We start from the raw sequence: 13325 nt of genomic DNA on the forward strand, positions 1-13325 counted from the left end.
TACATTCTCCGAAGGAACCAAGGAAGTGTTTGCAAATGCTATCAGCAAGAAAGATGACTATTGAGTTCTGGGAACCTCAGGGAGTGCTTCTTGTTGATTTTCTTGAACGTTTCACAACAGTTACCTCAGAGAGGTATTGTGAAACACTGAGAAAGTTAAGGTGCATGATTCCCAGGAAAACTTCTAATTCGCGAATGTGTTGTTTTTTCACAACAATGCACGTCCACACATGGCCAAGCGTACCAGACAGCTCCTGATGGATTTGGATGGGAGCTGTTCTGTCACCCACCACACAGTCCGGATTTGGCGCCGAGTGACTATCACCTCTTCCCAGCGATGAAGACATGGTTCACTACACAATACTTAGATACTGACGCCGAACTGAATGCCGATTTAAATCAGTGGTTGAAAGCGCAGGCGGCAGATCTCTGCCGCGATGGTATTGAAAAACTAGTGCCACGGTATGATAAGTACCTTAATTTGCATGGCGATTATGTGGAAAAATAGTTTAAGAATGTACCCTTCAAATGTATATAATACAAATATTTCAAAACGTCTGTTACTTTCTGGACAGCCGTCACACACACACACACACACACACACACACACACACACACACACACACATATATATATATATATATATATATATATATATATATATATATATATATATATATATATATATATATATATATATACTATGTGATCAAAAGTATCCGGACACCTGGCTGAAAATGACTTACAAGTTCGTAGCACCCTCCATCGGTATTGCTGGTATTCAATATGGTGTTGGCCCACCCTTAGCCTTGATGACAGCTTCCACTCTCGCAGGCATACTTTCAATCAGGTGCTGGAAGGTTTCTTGGGGAATGGCAGCCCATTCTTCACGGAGTGCTGAACTGAGGAGAGGTATCGATGTTGGACGGTGAGGCCTGGCACGAAGTCGGCGTTCGAAAACATCCCAAAGGTGTTCTATAGGATTCAAGTCAGGACTCTGTGCAGACCAGTCCATTACATGGATGTTATTGTCGTCTAGCCACTCCTCCACAGGCTGTCCAGTATGAACAGGTACTCGATCGTGTTGAAAGATGCAATCACCATTTCCGAATTCCTCTTCAAGAGTGGGAAGCAAGAAGGTGCTTAAAACATCAATGTAGGCCTGCGCTGTGAGAGTGCCACGAAAAACAACAAAGGGTGCAAACTTCCTCAAAAAAAAAAAAAAAAAAAAAAAAAACACGATCCGCACCACAACACCACCATCTCCGAATTTTACTGTTGGCACTACACATGCTGACAGATGACGTTCACCGGGCATTCTCCATACCCATACCGTACCATCGGATCGCCACATTGTGTACCGTGATTCGTCATTCCACACAACCTTTTCCCACTGTTCAATCGTCCAATGTTTACGCTCCTTATACCAAGGGAGGCGTCGTTTGGCATTTATCTCCGTGATGTGTGGCTTATAAACAACCGCTCGATCATTAAATGCAAGTTTTCTTACCCCACGCCTAACTGCCATAGTACTTGGAGTGGATCCTGATGCAGTTTGGAATTCCTGTGTGATGGTCTGGATAGATGTCTGCCTATTACAACTTACGACCCTCTTCAACTGTCTGTGGTCTCTGTCAGTCAACAGACGAGGTCGACCTGTACTCTTTTGTGCTGTACGTGTCCCTTCACGTTTCCACTTCACTATCACATCAGACACAGTGGACCTAGGGACGTTTAGGAGTGTGGAAATCTTGCGTACAGACTTCTGACACAAGTGACACGCAATCACCTGACCACGTTCAAGGTCCGTGAGTTCCGCGGAGCGCCCTATTCTGCTTTCTTATAATGTCTAATGACTACCGAGGTCGTTGATGTGAGTACCTGGCAGTAGGTAGCAGCACAATGCACCTAATGTGAAAAACGTATGTTTTGGGGGGTGTCGGGATACTTTTGATCACATAGTGTATATATACAGGGTGACCAAATTTAATCTTTCCACGGAAATATCTCGAGAAGGGTTGAACATAAATGAACCGAATAAAATCTCAAATAGGAAATGCCATGGGGCACATCGTCCGCGCTTCATGGAGGCCCAGGGCCCAACTTCAAAATTTTAAATGGAAACATGGGGCAAGTGATAATTGGTTCGATAGATCTCTAAAGACTAAAAACCGTTGTGGCAAAGATTTTTCGTATCGGTCACCGTATTCAAAATGGCCGCCTAGACATGTTGCCTGTATCAGATAAAATGTCTTGTACCACAAATATGAAAACTATTGAACATAAATGAATCAAACAAAAACTCAAATACAAAATGCCATGGGGCACATCGAATGGTATTGTCGCGGTGCCCCCAGGGCCGCCTTTCATGGGAGCCCAGGGACCAACTTTAAAATACTAAATTGAAATATGAAGCGAATGATACCTAGATTGATAGATCTTTAAAAACTAAAAAGCGTTGTGGCAAAACATTTTTCATATCGGTCACCGTATTCAAAATGGCCGCTAAGACATGTGGCCTGTATCAGATAAAACGTACAATACTAGTAATAAGAAAACAGTTGAACACAAATGAACCGAACAAAAACTCCAATAGAATATGTCATAGAGCTCATCAAATAGTATTGTCGCAGTACTTCCCAGGTCCGCCTTTCATGGGATCCCAGGGCCCAACTTCAAAATTTTAAATAGAAACATGGGACGAGTGACACCTCGTTCGATATGCCTTTAAAAAGCAAAGAGTGCTGTGGCGAAAGATTGTTCTTATGGGTCACCGTCTTCAAAATGACCACATGGGCATAGTACCTGTATCACATAAAACGTCCAGTGCCCATAGAATGAATACGGTTAAAGATAAATGAAGGAAACTCTTTTACTCTTTTGCACTAGGCCTATGCCACTTATAGTTTAATCATTTTTTCTCCATTGCATTATTCTCAAGCCGTGGAATGATGAATACACTTTGTGATTTCCTATACCAGTTTTATTCAGTTCATTTATCTCCAACTGTTTTTATATTAGTGGCACTGGACGTTTCATCTGATGCAGGCACCATGCCTTAGCTGCCATTTTGAATACGGTGACCGATATGAAAAACCTTTTGCCACAACGCTTTTTAGTTTTCAAAGATCTATCAATCTAGGTATCATTTGCTTCATATTTCAATTTAATATTTTATATCAATCTAGGTATCATTTGCTTCATATTTCAATTTAATATTTTAAAGTTGGTCCCTGGGCCCCCAATGAAAGGCGGCCCTTGGGCATCGCGACAATACCATTCGATGTGCCCCATGGCATTTTGTACTTGAGTTTTTGTTTGATTCATTTATGTTCAACCCTTCTCGAGATATTTTCGTGGAAAGATTAATATAAGATTAACGTTCCTATTCTTGAATACAATAAATAGTCATGGTTTCTATCCACAGCTTTAGGCCCTATAGGGATAACATTTTTCCTTTTCACTGATGTGATGTTTGAAGGGCCGTCACTACCGAGGAGTTGAGTTGATTTTGAGTAGACATAATGGATAACAATAACATAAATATAATTATTAATAACAATCAGAATGTAAAAGGCAAGGATAATGATTTTTTTTAGATACCGAAATATTGAAACTAAAACAACAACAATGAAAACATCTAACATCTCAAAAGTTTACATATTATTGTAATCTTATGGTTTTCTGTTTTTGATTTATTTCTTCTAGTACTCACGTACATTAGACAGTGACAAATGCACATTTGGTTGACCCGCCCCTGTCTCACCTGCTCACCTCTGGCTGGGTGAACACTGCTGCTTGCTCCCCACCACTCTTTTGTACAGCGTCAAGGCGTTGTGCAAGATGTTCAGGACTGACAAGGCGTGCACACTTGACAACACATCTAAAGAAGAGAAGGGTTAACAAAATAAGTGGTCGATTTAATTACTGTAAGGATAAAAATAATGAATTATAACAAGTTTGATTATTTTGCATACACTGAATCAAACAAACAAACAAACAAACAAACAAACAAAACATACAGGGTATTCACAAAATAACAATTGTATTTCGTAAGTGAACAAATTCGCTGTTTGATATATGCAAAAGGAGTGTGATTTCCACTATTAAGGAGAGTAACTGTACAAGTAGCGCGTTTTCGCTTAGTAGATTTGTAATCGATTTAGTTGAACTGACGTCACTGTTTAAACAGAACTTCGACTGAGTCGCCTACTGATAGAACACAACGAATCGAAGATATCAAATGAATGGAAGAAGGTTTATTTGTTGATATTAATTCGATCTGATCAACAAGCGCAGTAGGCTAGGTTGCATACCGAAAACACCTGTCGCCGGACTACTTTGGTGCAAAATAGAAAAACAGAGCGTGAGATTCGATCACAAGTGTTTTGGAGGTAATTATACAGGGTGGGCCAAAAGCCAGGTGATAGTTTTGACAGAGGAAGACTGTTGGATTGGGAGTCCAAATTTCCCATAGATGATGTTGGTGGGCTGTTACAATCTTTAAGTGACAACCAAGGCCGCAATATTGGAGAACAGTATCTTAAATTTCACTTTCATTTATTGAATAGTAAGGTCAAAATGCAACAAAGGATTTATATGCAGTTTTTCGTATAAGTGCAATACAGCTGACCGTCGTATCACTAATGTTCACAATTATGACTTGCTTCATTTTGTAGGTGTCACTAGCTGAACAATGCCACAGGACATTTTGTTCTTTCACTAAACATTCATTAATTGTGGACTGTTTTATCTTTGGAGGCGTCACTGACTAAATAATGCTGCTTACGATCAAGGAACGTCTGGAGTTAACCTTGACATGTGGAATTTGCAGCTCGCATGTGATGACTGTATAGTTTAATGTCCTACATTCCGATAGAAAACCTATTTCCCACAATGGTGTGCCAACGCTCATCAACAGATTCGGAGAGACAAGATCTGTGGCTGGTAATTTCGCAGTAGACGTCTGAAAACGTCTACAGATCAGGTAACTACTGTCGTGAGCAAAAGCCTCCACCCAACGTAGCACGCGTTTATCCCAGGAATGTGGAGTGATTCAAACGTTCATAAAGAAGATACTTTCGATAACAAGTCATGTCTATACAAACTCAAGATGTACCAGCATATGACAGAGGATGATCCAGAATATCGGTGACGAATGGTTGAAAGAAGAAGTGACAACCAACCCGGATTTCCACTTGAAGTGCTGTTCTCCAACGAATCGTGCTTTGACGTAAAGTAAAAGTGAAGACCCAAAACTACCATACTGGGTTGACAGCAACCCGTATTAGATTGATATACCAGAGACGGTTGGTGACGAAAAGGTTATGGTAAATTTTGCACGATGATCGTTGGTTCATTTTTCATTTACGGCATACTGAACGCCGACAAATGTTTGCGGCTGCTAGATGAATAGATCCCTCCGTCAGTTTGCCGGATATCCACTGTCAATTTGCCCAACGTTCTTTCAGCAGGATAGAACCCCTTCCTATTACAGACGAAACGTACGGAACTACCTGGATTAATAGTGTCTCGGGAAGTGGATTGGGTGTCAAGATTCGGTGAAGTGGCCACTAACCTCTCCGGATCCCACGCATTTTGACTCCTACGTATGAAGTCACCATAAGGCCATGGCGTACACCGTCAAAATCCGGAAATAACAGCATTAGGTATAGTTAACTAAGGATGCCCATGGTGCCGTGTGTCCAGAGATTGTTAGTTGTGCATGAGGAGTGGAAGAAGCGTGTGACACGCACCATTGTTGAACAGAGTGACGGTTTTGAACATGATTTGTAGGGAGTTACCAGGAGAAAAACAGGTAATAATTAGTAAATGGTAAGTGATACAACGAAGCGACATTGCACTCTCGCGAAAAAAAAGATATATAAAGCAGGTATTGCATGACGACCTTACTATTTAAAAGAAATAAAGCGATATTCAAGATGGTGGATTCCAACGTGGCAACTGTAGTTGTCATTTGTGTTTTAAAGTACTCCACTCTAAACATCTTCTATAGGCAATGTGAACTCCAACCATCGGCCTTTCTGTGTCACAACCGCGACCTGACTTCCGACTCACTCCGCACATTACTTCTACATCTAGAATCTAGGAGAAAAGTCAGTAACCTATAGAATATAAACAATGCTTTTTAGTGAAATTTTGAGCCTGGAGAAGCAGCACTAGCAGAATAATAAAGCAGATGAACTTGAAAACAACAATTGCCGAACTACAGACTAAAATAAATAAAACGTACGGGTCACCACTAAATTTTCTTGTTTGAATTCCTTAAACTATTGTAAATTATGTTGTGCTGCGCTTATTGATGAAACCTTTTACTTGTGAAAGACGAACAGATTTATAAGGCGTTTTCGGAAAATTTCGCTCAAAGAAAACTTACTCCCCAAAATAAACTACCCCTTGTAGATTTTTCCATAAGAAAATGACTTATGTATAGGCTATATTATTGTAATATGACTGATATTAATTGGTAAAGGGTAAATAATATTTTACTAACCTTGATATTAATATTTTGTAAATTTTCATTATTCTAAACGGAAATAAAAACTCAATTTCCAATCTGGTGCTGTTAGGTCGTTCACTTGTTTAGAACAATTAAGGAAGTCTCGTAACAACTCAAAACTATGTCTGGATAAAAAACATTCTTTTTAATAGGAAATATAATTTATGTTATGCAGCAAGGTGTCAACTCAATCACAAACACTTCCTACTTCGAGTCATGAAGAAATTCTTGAAAATGTAATTGTAAGCGGAAGAAATGACGCTACCAAAAACTAGAAAGAAAAGATAGGTGGACAAAAAGAGTAGGGAGAGTAGGGGGGTCGAGAGAGTTTTGAAGTGACCATCACAGAAGAAGGTTCCACCTCTTAATTCTTCTTTGATCAAGGGGGCGCGGTGGCTCAGTGGTAGAGCGTTCACCTCCGGTGCTTGGGGTTCCTGGTTCGACAGCTCGCGCAGTGTGGACTTTGTGGTGGATAAACATCGTGTTCGTGGGTTTTCTCGGGGTTCTCCCGTTTCCTCCCACTTTCTTCATTCCACCATTTCATTCATTACTCATCATCACTGTCTCCTTTAGTCTAACCGGCATAATCGTGGGGCGTTAAACTTAAAGATTTCATTTTTCATTTTGTCTTCTTTGATCAAAATCTTGGTGAATACATGCTGGTTACGAATTCATAAAACACTTCCATTATTCGACTTCATTACCAATTTCATTCACATCAAAATCTAACTCCTAATTTAATATGACAGTCATTATTATTTTTTGTCATAAGGCCACAGCACCAGTTTTGGATAATTTACTTAGTCTGATGTCTCTAGTTTTCATTTATCCAACTAAGACATTACCATCTTAACAAATTATTGCTCTACCTCAATAAAATGGTTAAATTCGTTATGAGATTATATTCTAAATTGCCCTCATGCTAACACGTTTATTATTATAATGAGCTAAGTGTAGATATAATTATGTATGTCGACGTCCGGATTTCGATCTAATAACTTGGCATACCGTACGTTATTGTGGTTATTAATGAAACATTTATATGTAAAATAACAAAAGCTCAACAGTCGTATTTCAGAAATCTGTCAAAAAAACTCACTCCAAAAGTTAACTACCGTTTGTGGATATTCTCATAGAAGGTACTTATGAAACATTATAGGAATAATAATTAAATATTATTCATGAAGTGTGAACAAAATGGCCTGTTTATTTATATATTTTATTTATTTATTTATTTATTTTTTGAGAAAGTAGTCTGAAAAGAAACTTACCTCAAGAATGAATTTATTCGTAAAGAATAATTTACACATTATAGAGTTATTAATGAAATATTTGTTTATGAAATACGAACAAATTTTCCCTGAATTAATTTCGAGAAAATTGAAAAAAAAAACTCACTGCCAAGAATAAATTACTCCTCGTACATTTTTCAGGACTAATGAATTATACCATATTGTCAGGTTGTAAATTAAATATTTATTTATGAAATATAAACAAAAATGTCATTAAGATAATCGTCCAAAAAATCTGATCCTTAAAAATAAACTATCCTGCGTATATATTTTCAGAACAAATGAACTATGACATATTATCAGGTTATTACTTAAATATTTAATTATGAAATATGAATTGCCTGAGTTTTTTTATAGAGAAAATCGTCCGAAAAGAACTGACCGAAAAATAAACTACATTTTATCAGGACAAATGAATTATCCCATTTTGTCAAGTTATTAATGAAATATTTATTTATGGAATATTTATTTATGAAATATAAAAAATCTGTTAGGGCTGTTTTTGAAAAGATTGCAAATTTTTATTTTCACCCTTCAGTAAACTACCTTTATTTTAGAATTATTAAGAAAATTCGAAAAATCCCTGTGGAAAATCGCATAAAAACCTTAAGTTTAAAATTTGGTCTCGATACGTTGAACGATGGCCTCTAAACGAATGTACATCAGAACGAACAGACAAACAGGCGGACAGAGTCGAAAAATCGATTTTTGGGTATGTATGGGCTATGAAACATGTAAATCCATTGAAAATTTCGAATCCGATTATTTCGCGCTCACCATACTTTCTTCTCTCCTTTCGTTGTTCGAAAGTAAAAATGTGAAGTTGATAGTATCTTTTTGTATGTTCTAACATAGTATATTTCTTCAATAGCTCTCCTCTTGGATATGTTTTTTTAAAATTGGTGATCAATTTAGGATCGATATGACTAAAGGAAGTCGACCAGAAACTGAGTTTTGGTTGAAATAATTGGGCAAAATCCATTGATATAATTCTGCCTTGTCAATTCAGAGCATTCTGATGTTTAAAATAGGTTGGCAACACTGACAACCTAGACTGGTTGGAAGACGGTCACACTCAACATCTTTTCGCTATAGTATCATGTGATGTTTCTGCCAAGTTTGGTGTATAAACGTCCCGTCGTACGGAACCTGTTTTAAAACTTCTCATTTTAAAAATTGGTTGGCAACACTGTCAAACTGGGATCCTTGGGAGAGGAATACGCCCACAGTATAATTTCTCTAGTGACGAATGATGTTTATGCCACGTTTCATGGATATACATCCAGTGGTACAGAAACCATCTGCCGCATTGTATTTACAATTCGTTGGCAACACTGACCAAATGGGTACATCTAGGTGCAAAGTGATATTATCAAACCCTTGCTCGATTCACGTTCTAGGAATGAGCCAAAAAGGAACGTGATGGGCTCAGGCGTTTATGCGTGATGCATCGTAACATTCATTTCTACTTTTGTTGTATATGCCATACATAGGGTCACGATTACCAACAAAAATGGCCCTTATAGGGTCAGTTTGCGGGTTTGCCGTGATTTGAAAACGGTTTCGTACTTCTCAAGGCAAGGGCTTTCAGACGATATATAGGCTTTACTCAGGTACTTGGTCCCGATATGGAATCATCCCTAGTGAGTGATGCAAGGTCATCACGTTTGTTACTGTCATTTCTGTTTTCACAGACTGGACTTTTCTAAACCTAACATAAGTTAAAGAGGATGTCTTCGATTTTTTCACGATGCTTAGTTAATATCCAAAATTCAGTACGTTCACCTCTTATCAATCCCAGACTGGGGATACATGCACCAAAAGGACTTCAGCAAACCAATTCGATTAAACGGGTATATCATAACAATTAAGTACAACAGCAACAATAAGAACAGAAAAAAAAAACTCGTAATCAAACTTATACTAAAGTAGGCTATATGCTGAATGGAAATTTACTTACCAATAATACTTTCTTCTCGGTCGAGGTCTTCCACGAGCGTCTTTTTCACTTGTTCAACTTGTTCTCCAGCCGCTTGTCTCCAGACAGACCCCAATCGCATCCCACCGAGTCGCTGGCTTCGGGTTGGTCGGGTACTTTCAGCTCTCGTTTGTTGTTCCGTGAAATATGATTGATTTCTGAAGAAGAAGAAATAAAACAATAAGTTATAATAAAAATACAGCCAATAGGTACATATTAATATAACAGAAAGTAAATAGGCCTATTTGATTTTATATTCTTACATATAAAATACTATTTGCAACTATTTCAGCGTTTATTTATAGGTTTCTATGTGCAAAAATGCCTACCATAAACGCTAACAAATATCCTTCCGTATGCCATCCATGCATTAAAGAGGGGCTCAGTGATTCAGAGATAGAGTTTTCACCTCTTGTGCGAGGAAACCTTGCGTCAATCTCGGGTCACGTGCTGAAGATCTCCCGTTTCTTCTCAGTCTAATTCAATCATCATTCACTTTCATTAACCGTCTTTTTACTTTAGCGCCTACGAAACATAAGCATGGGATGTAAAACTAAAAGATTTCATTTTCAAGCATTAAAGCGTCGAATCACGTAAGACAGAGGCCATCACTATTCAATAGTTTGGTGCAAGCAGTTCAGATACAGTACATATTTGTAGCCATAGTATAATAGCATGGAGATTCACTAAATTTACAATATACTATATATGTCTACAAATTTTCAAATTATACAATTAATAGTGGGGAAAAATGTGTAGGCACCAATAGAACATAAACTTTCAAAGCACTTGAAACTAAAAACTACATTTGTAGCTACTGAATTGTGGTCTGATTATTCTCAGTCTCCTAATAATTTGCTTTTATTTTGAATTGTTGTAGTAGTTAGACTGCTAATATATCTGCTTTAATACAATAATAAAATAATCTTGCTGATATAACATGTTATATCTAAAATATTTGAAATGATAAAACATTACAAATGACTTTTAGTGTGTGTTAAACTAGGCGAATATCCTTATTAAGAAGTTATTTTTACATATAGTAAATATTTTACTTATTTTGTCATTTTCTTTTCTCTATTTCACAAAATTTGTTTGTAGTTTACAGTAAGAAACTGCAATATGAAAGCATAACATTGCTCAGAGAGGGGAACCGATATGTCATGTCACGCCAAATAGCTTCTTCCTGCTTCCATGACGTAAGCAGCGCATTTTCCCATTATTTGAAACTGTATATTTCCGTAACTAAGAAACATTTCTCTGAGATTTTTCGTATGTTCTTTATTGAACATTAGTTCTACACGATGGAAGCATTATATTAAACCTTTTGGCCAGGAAGAAAATGTTCATTGCCTAACACTGTGATTCTACATACAAGCCACCATTTTCACATACTTCCGGATGATCTTGCGTTGTAAGACCTTGGACCATGAGTCTTCCTTGTCAGAGACCTTAGTGCTAGGCATTGTCTACGGAATTTCCGAAATAAACAATAACTTAGTCATGATTTTAGAAACTGTTTTATTAAGTACACCGTTGGAACTGAACCACTTTTCACGTTCTCGCGGTTGATCAGATGTTCTGGAGACGATTCTCTATATGAATATCGCTGCTTATCATCCTGCTCCTAGAAATCAATAAACACACTTGACTCAGATTATAATCCTGTACAAATATTTGTAAAACTTAATCAGCAACCTTTCTATCAATAACACCCACAAAAACTAGATCATCTACAGGTTAATTCCATTTTGAATGCTTAAGCTCTACTATGCACTGCAGAAAACATCGTCAATGCAATTACCAACCTCAATTTCAAATCAATACTGCTTTATCAACTACGCCACAACAATATTACATTCTCACTGGAGAGCACCACCGCACTAGATTTTTCATACCACTAAAACGGTGGACACGAAAAGATTGGCAACAGACTGGCCCAGCTTACAACATTCTACCGTATTTTAAAAAATCACGTCGAGAAGCAAGAAAAATACTTCGAAATTCATTTTAAAAACCTATCTTGGATTCCAAATTCTCTGCATTCATCAAACTAGAATTCTCGGTATTTGTCAACTTGAAACCTGGTGAGGAACAATTAATGCAAGGCTCAGCAAGTACTCTTTTTATTACAGAAAATAAATCATAGAAAACTTCGCGACATGGTCAAAGATCAATTTAGCCTCTTGATGAGATCAGTATTACGTAATTCATCGAATATACGACAGATCTTCCTAAAACTTATTTGTTCCTTCGCAACTTGAATGCACCACAAGAAGTTTCCAAATTTCCTAAAATAGTTCAATAGAAAATGACAGTATCCTTGAATTTGGTCACATCAGCAGCTTTCAAAGACAGTTGTAGTTGGAACTGTCAGAAGTTGTCAGTCTATCTGTCCAAACGATATATGATATATTCAGCTACAATTCATTTCCCTGGAAAGTATTTAAGATCACAACAAATACCTGCAACACTACATCCTCTAGTGCCTCATGAATAATGTACTTCCAGGAATTACATACAAAACCTATATTCTGTACGTGCCATATTCATGTACGTGCCATTTTCTGCAAGAACTATTCTTTCAAGTAAAATTTACAACAATCATTCCCACAATTCGATGAATCGCAAGTGAAGTTTCTCGGGGATTATGAACTTCGCAGCCATTAAACACCATCTATGCAGCCGTTGCTCTAATTACATCCGAAACACTCAATACCGCATTTGCTGACAACACGGCATAGATATTAATTATAGAGTTGCTCAGATTTCGACAGCTAGGCTGTCCAAATGAGAAATAAAATGCAATTCTTCTAAAAGTTACAAGAAAACCCAAACCTAATTAAAATAGATCTGAATTATGTTACGTGGTATCTAGCTTCCACTCAAACCAGAAGTGTACTATCTATCTAAAGGTACGTATAGGTTGAAAATTTAATTTCAAAGAACTAATTAAGGGCATTGTCAAGACAGACATCTTCCTAGTACAGGTTACATACTGTCTTTTTCGATCACAAGTATAAATTCACACACGGATTTAACAGTTATAACACGTAAAGAAAATAATTTTCTATGTTCATGCTAGACGGCAACATATGGTATCAACTTATCAATTATCATTCCAAAGGTTACATAATCATGCTACAAGAATTATCTAAGCTACAAAAAGGATACACACGTATTGCAAAAGACCTCGACGTTATCTATATTTACGAAGTAATGCTTTTCGAACCCCGAACTGATATTTCACTCCTCGGTACATCCTCTTTCCTAGGAAAGTAGTCAAACTGTAGTGTCACATCAATGGATCACCTCGGTTACTAATGCAGCCCTCTAACACTGTTTATCTCAATGGGACAGCGATACAAACACCCAGAATTTATGGAAAGCTAGTATTTTCACGACTAGAAGCAAGCACATTTCAGACAAGGATTTCCAGGAAAACTCGAACTTCTTCCAAACTAATTATTGTTGCATTTGTAATCTTGACCTTGAAACCCACAACCATCCGAAAGAAATCACGATTGCAGTGAAGG

At 37.4% G+C, this 13325-nt stretch overlaps 1 protein-coding gene across 1 annotated transcript in view; it reads right to left on the reverse strand.

Annotated features, from left to right (window-relative positions):
* The window catches only part of LOC145689995 (uncharacterized), a 690354-nt gene that overhangs the window by 411349 nt on the left and 265680 nt on the right, over positions 1–13325 (reverse strand). Inside the window, exons 9-10 of the mRNA XM_081764461.1 lie at positions 9772–9947; positions 3774–3882 (exon numbers count right to left, since the gene is read on the reverse strand). Of these exons, the coding sequence (XP_081620587.1) occupies positions 3774–3882; positions 9772–9947 (285 nt within the window). The remainder of the gene's footprint in view (positions 1–3773; positions 3883–9771; positions 9948–13325) is intronic.

This window comes from Thermobia domestica, chromosome 1 (assembly GCF_964235325.1).
Source record: "Thermobia domestica chromosome 1, izTheDome1.hap1.1, whole genome shotgun sequence".
NCBI classification, from domain to species: Eukaryota; Metazoa; Arthropoda; class Insecta; order Zygentoma; family Lepismatidae; genus Thermobia; species Thermobia domestica.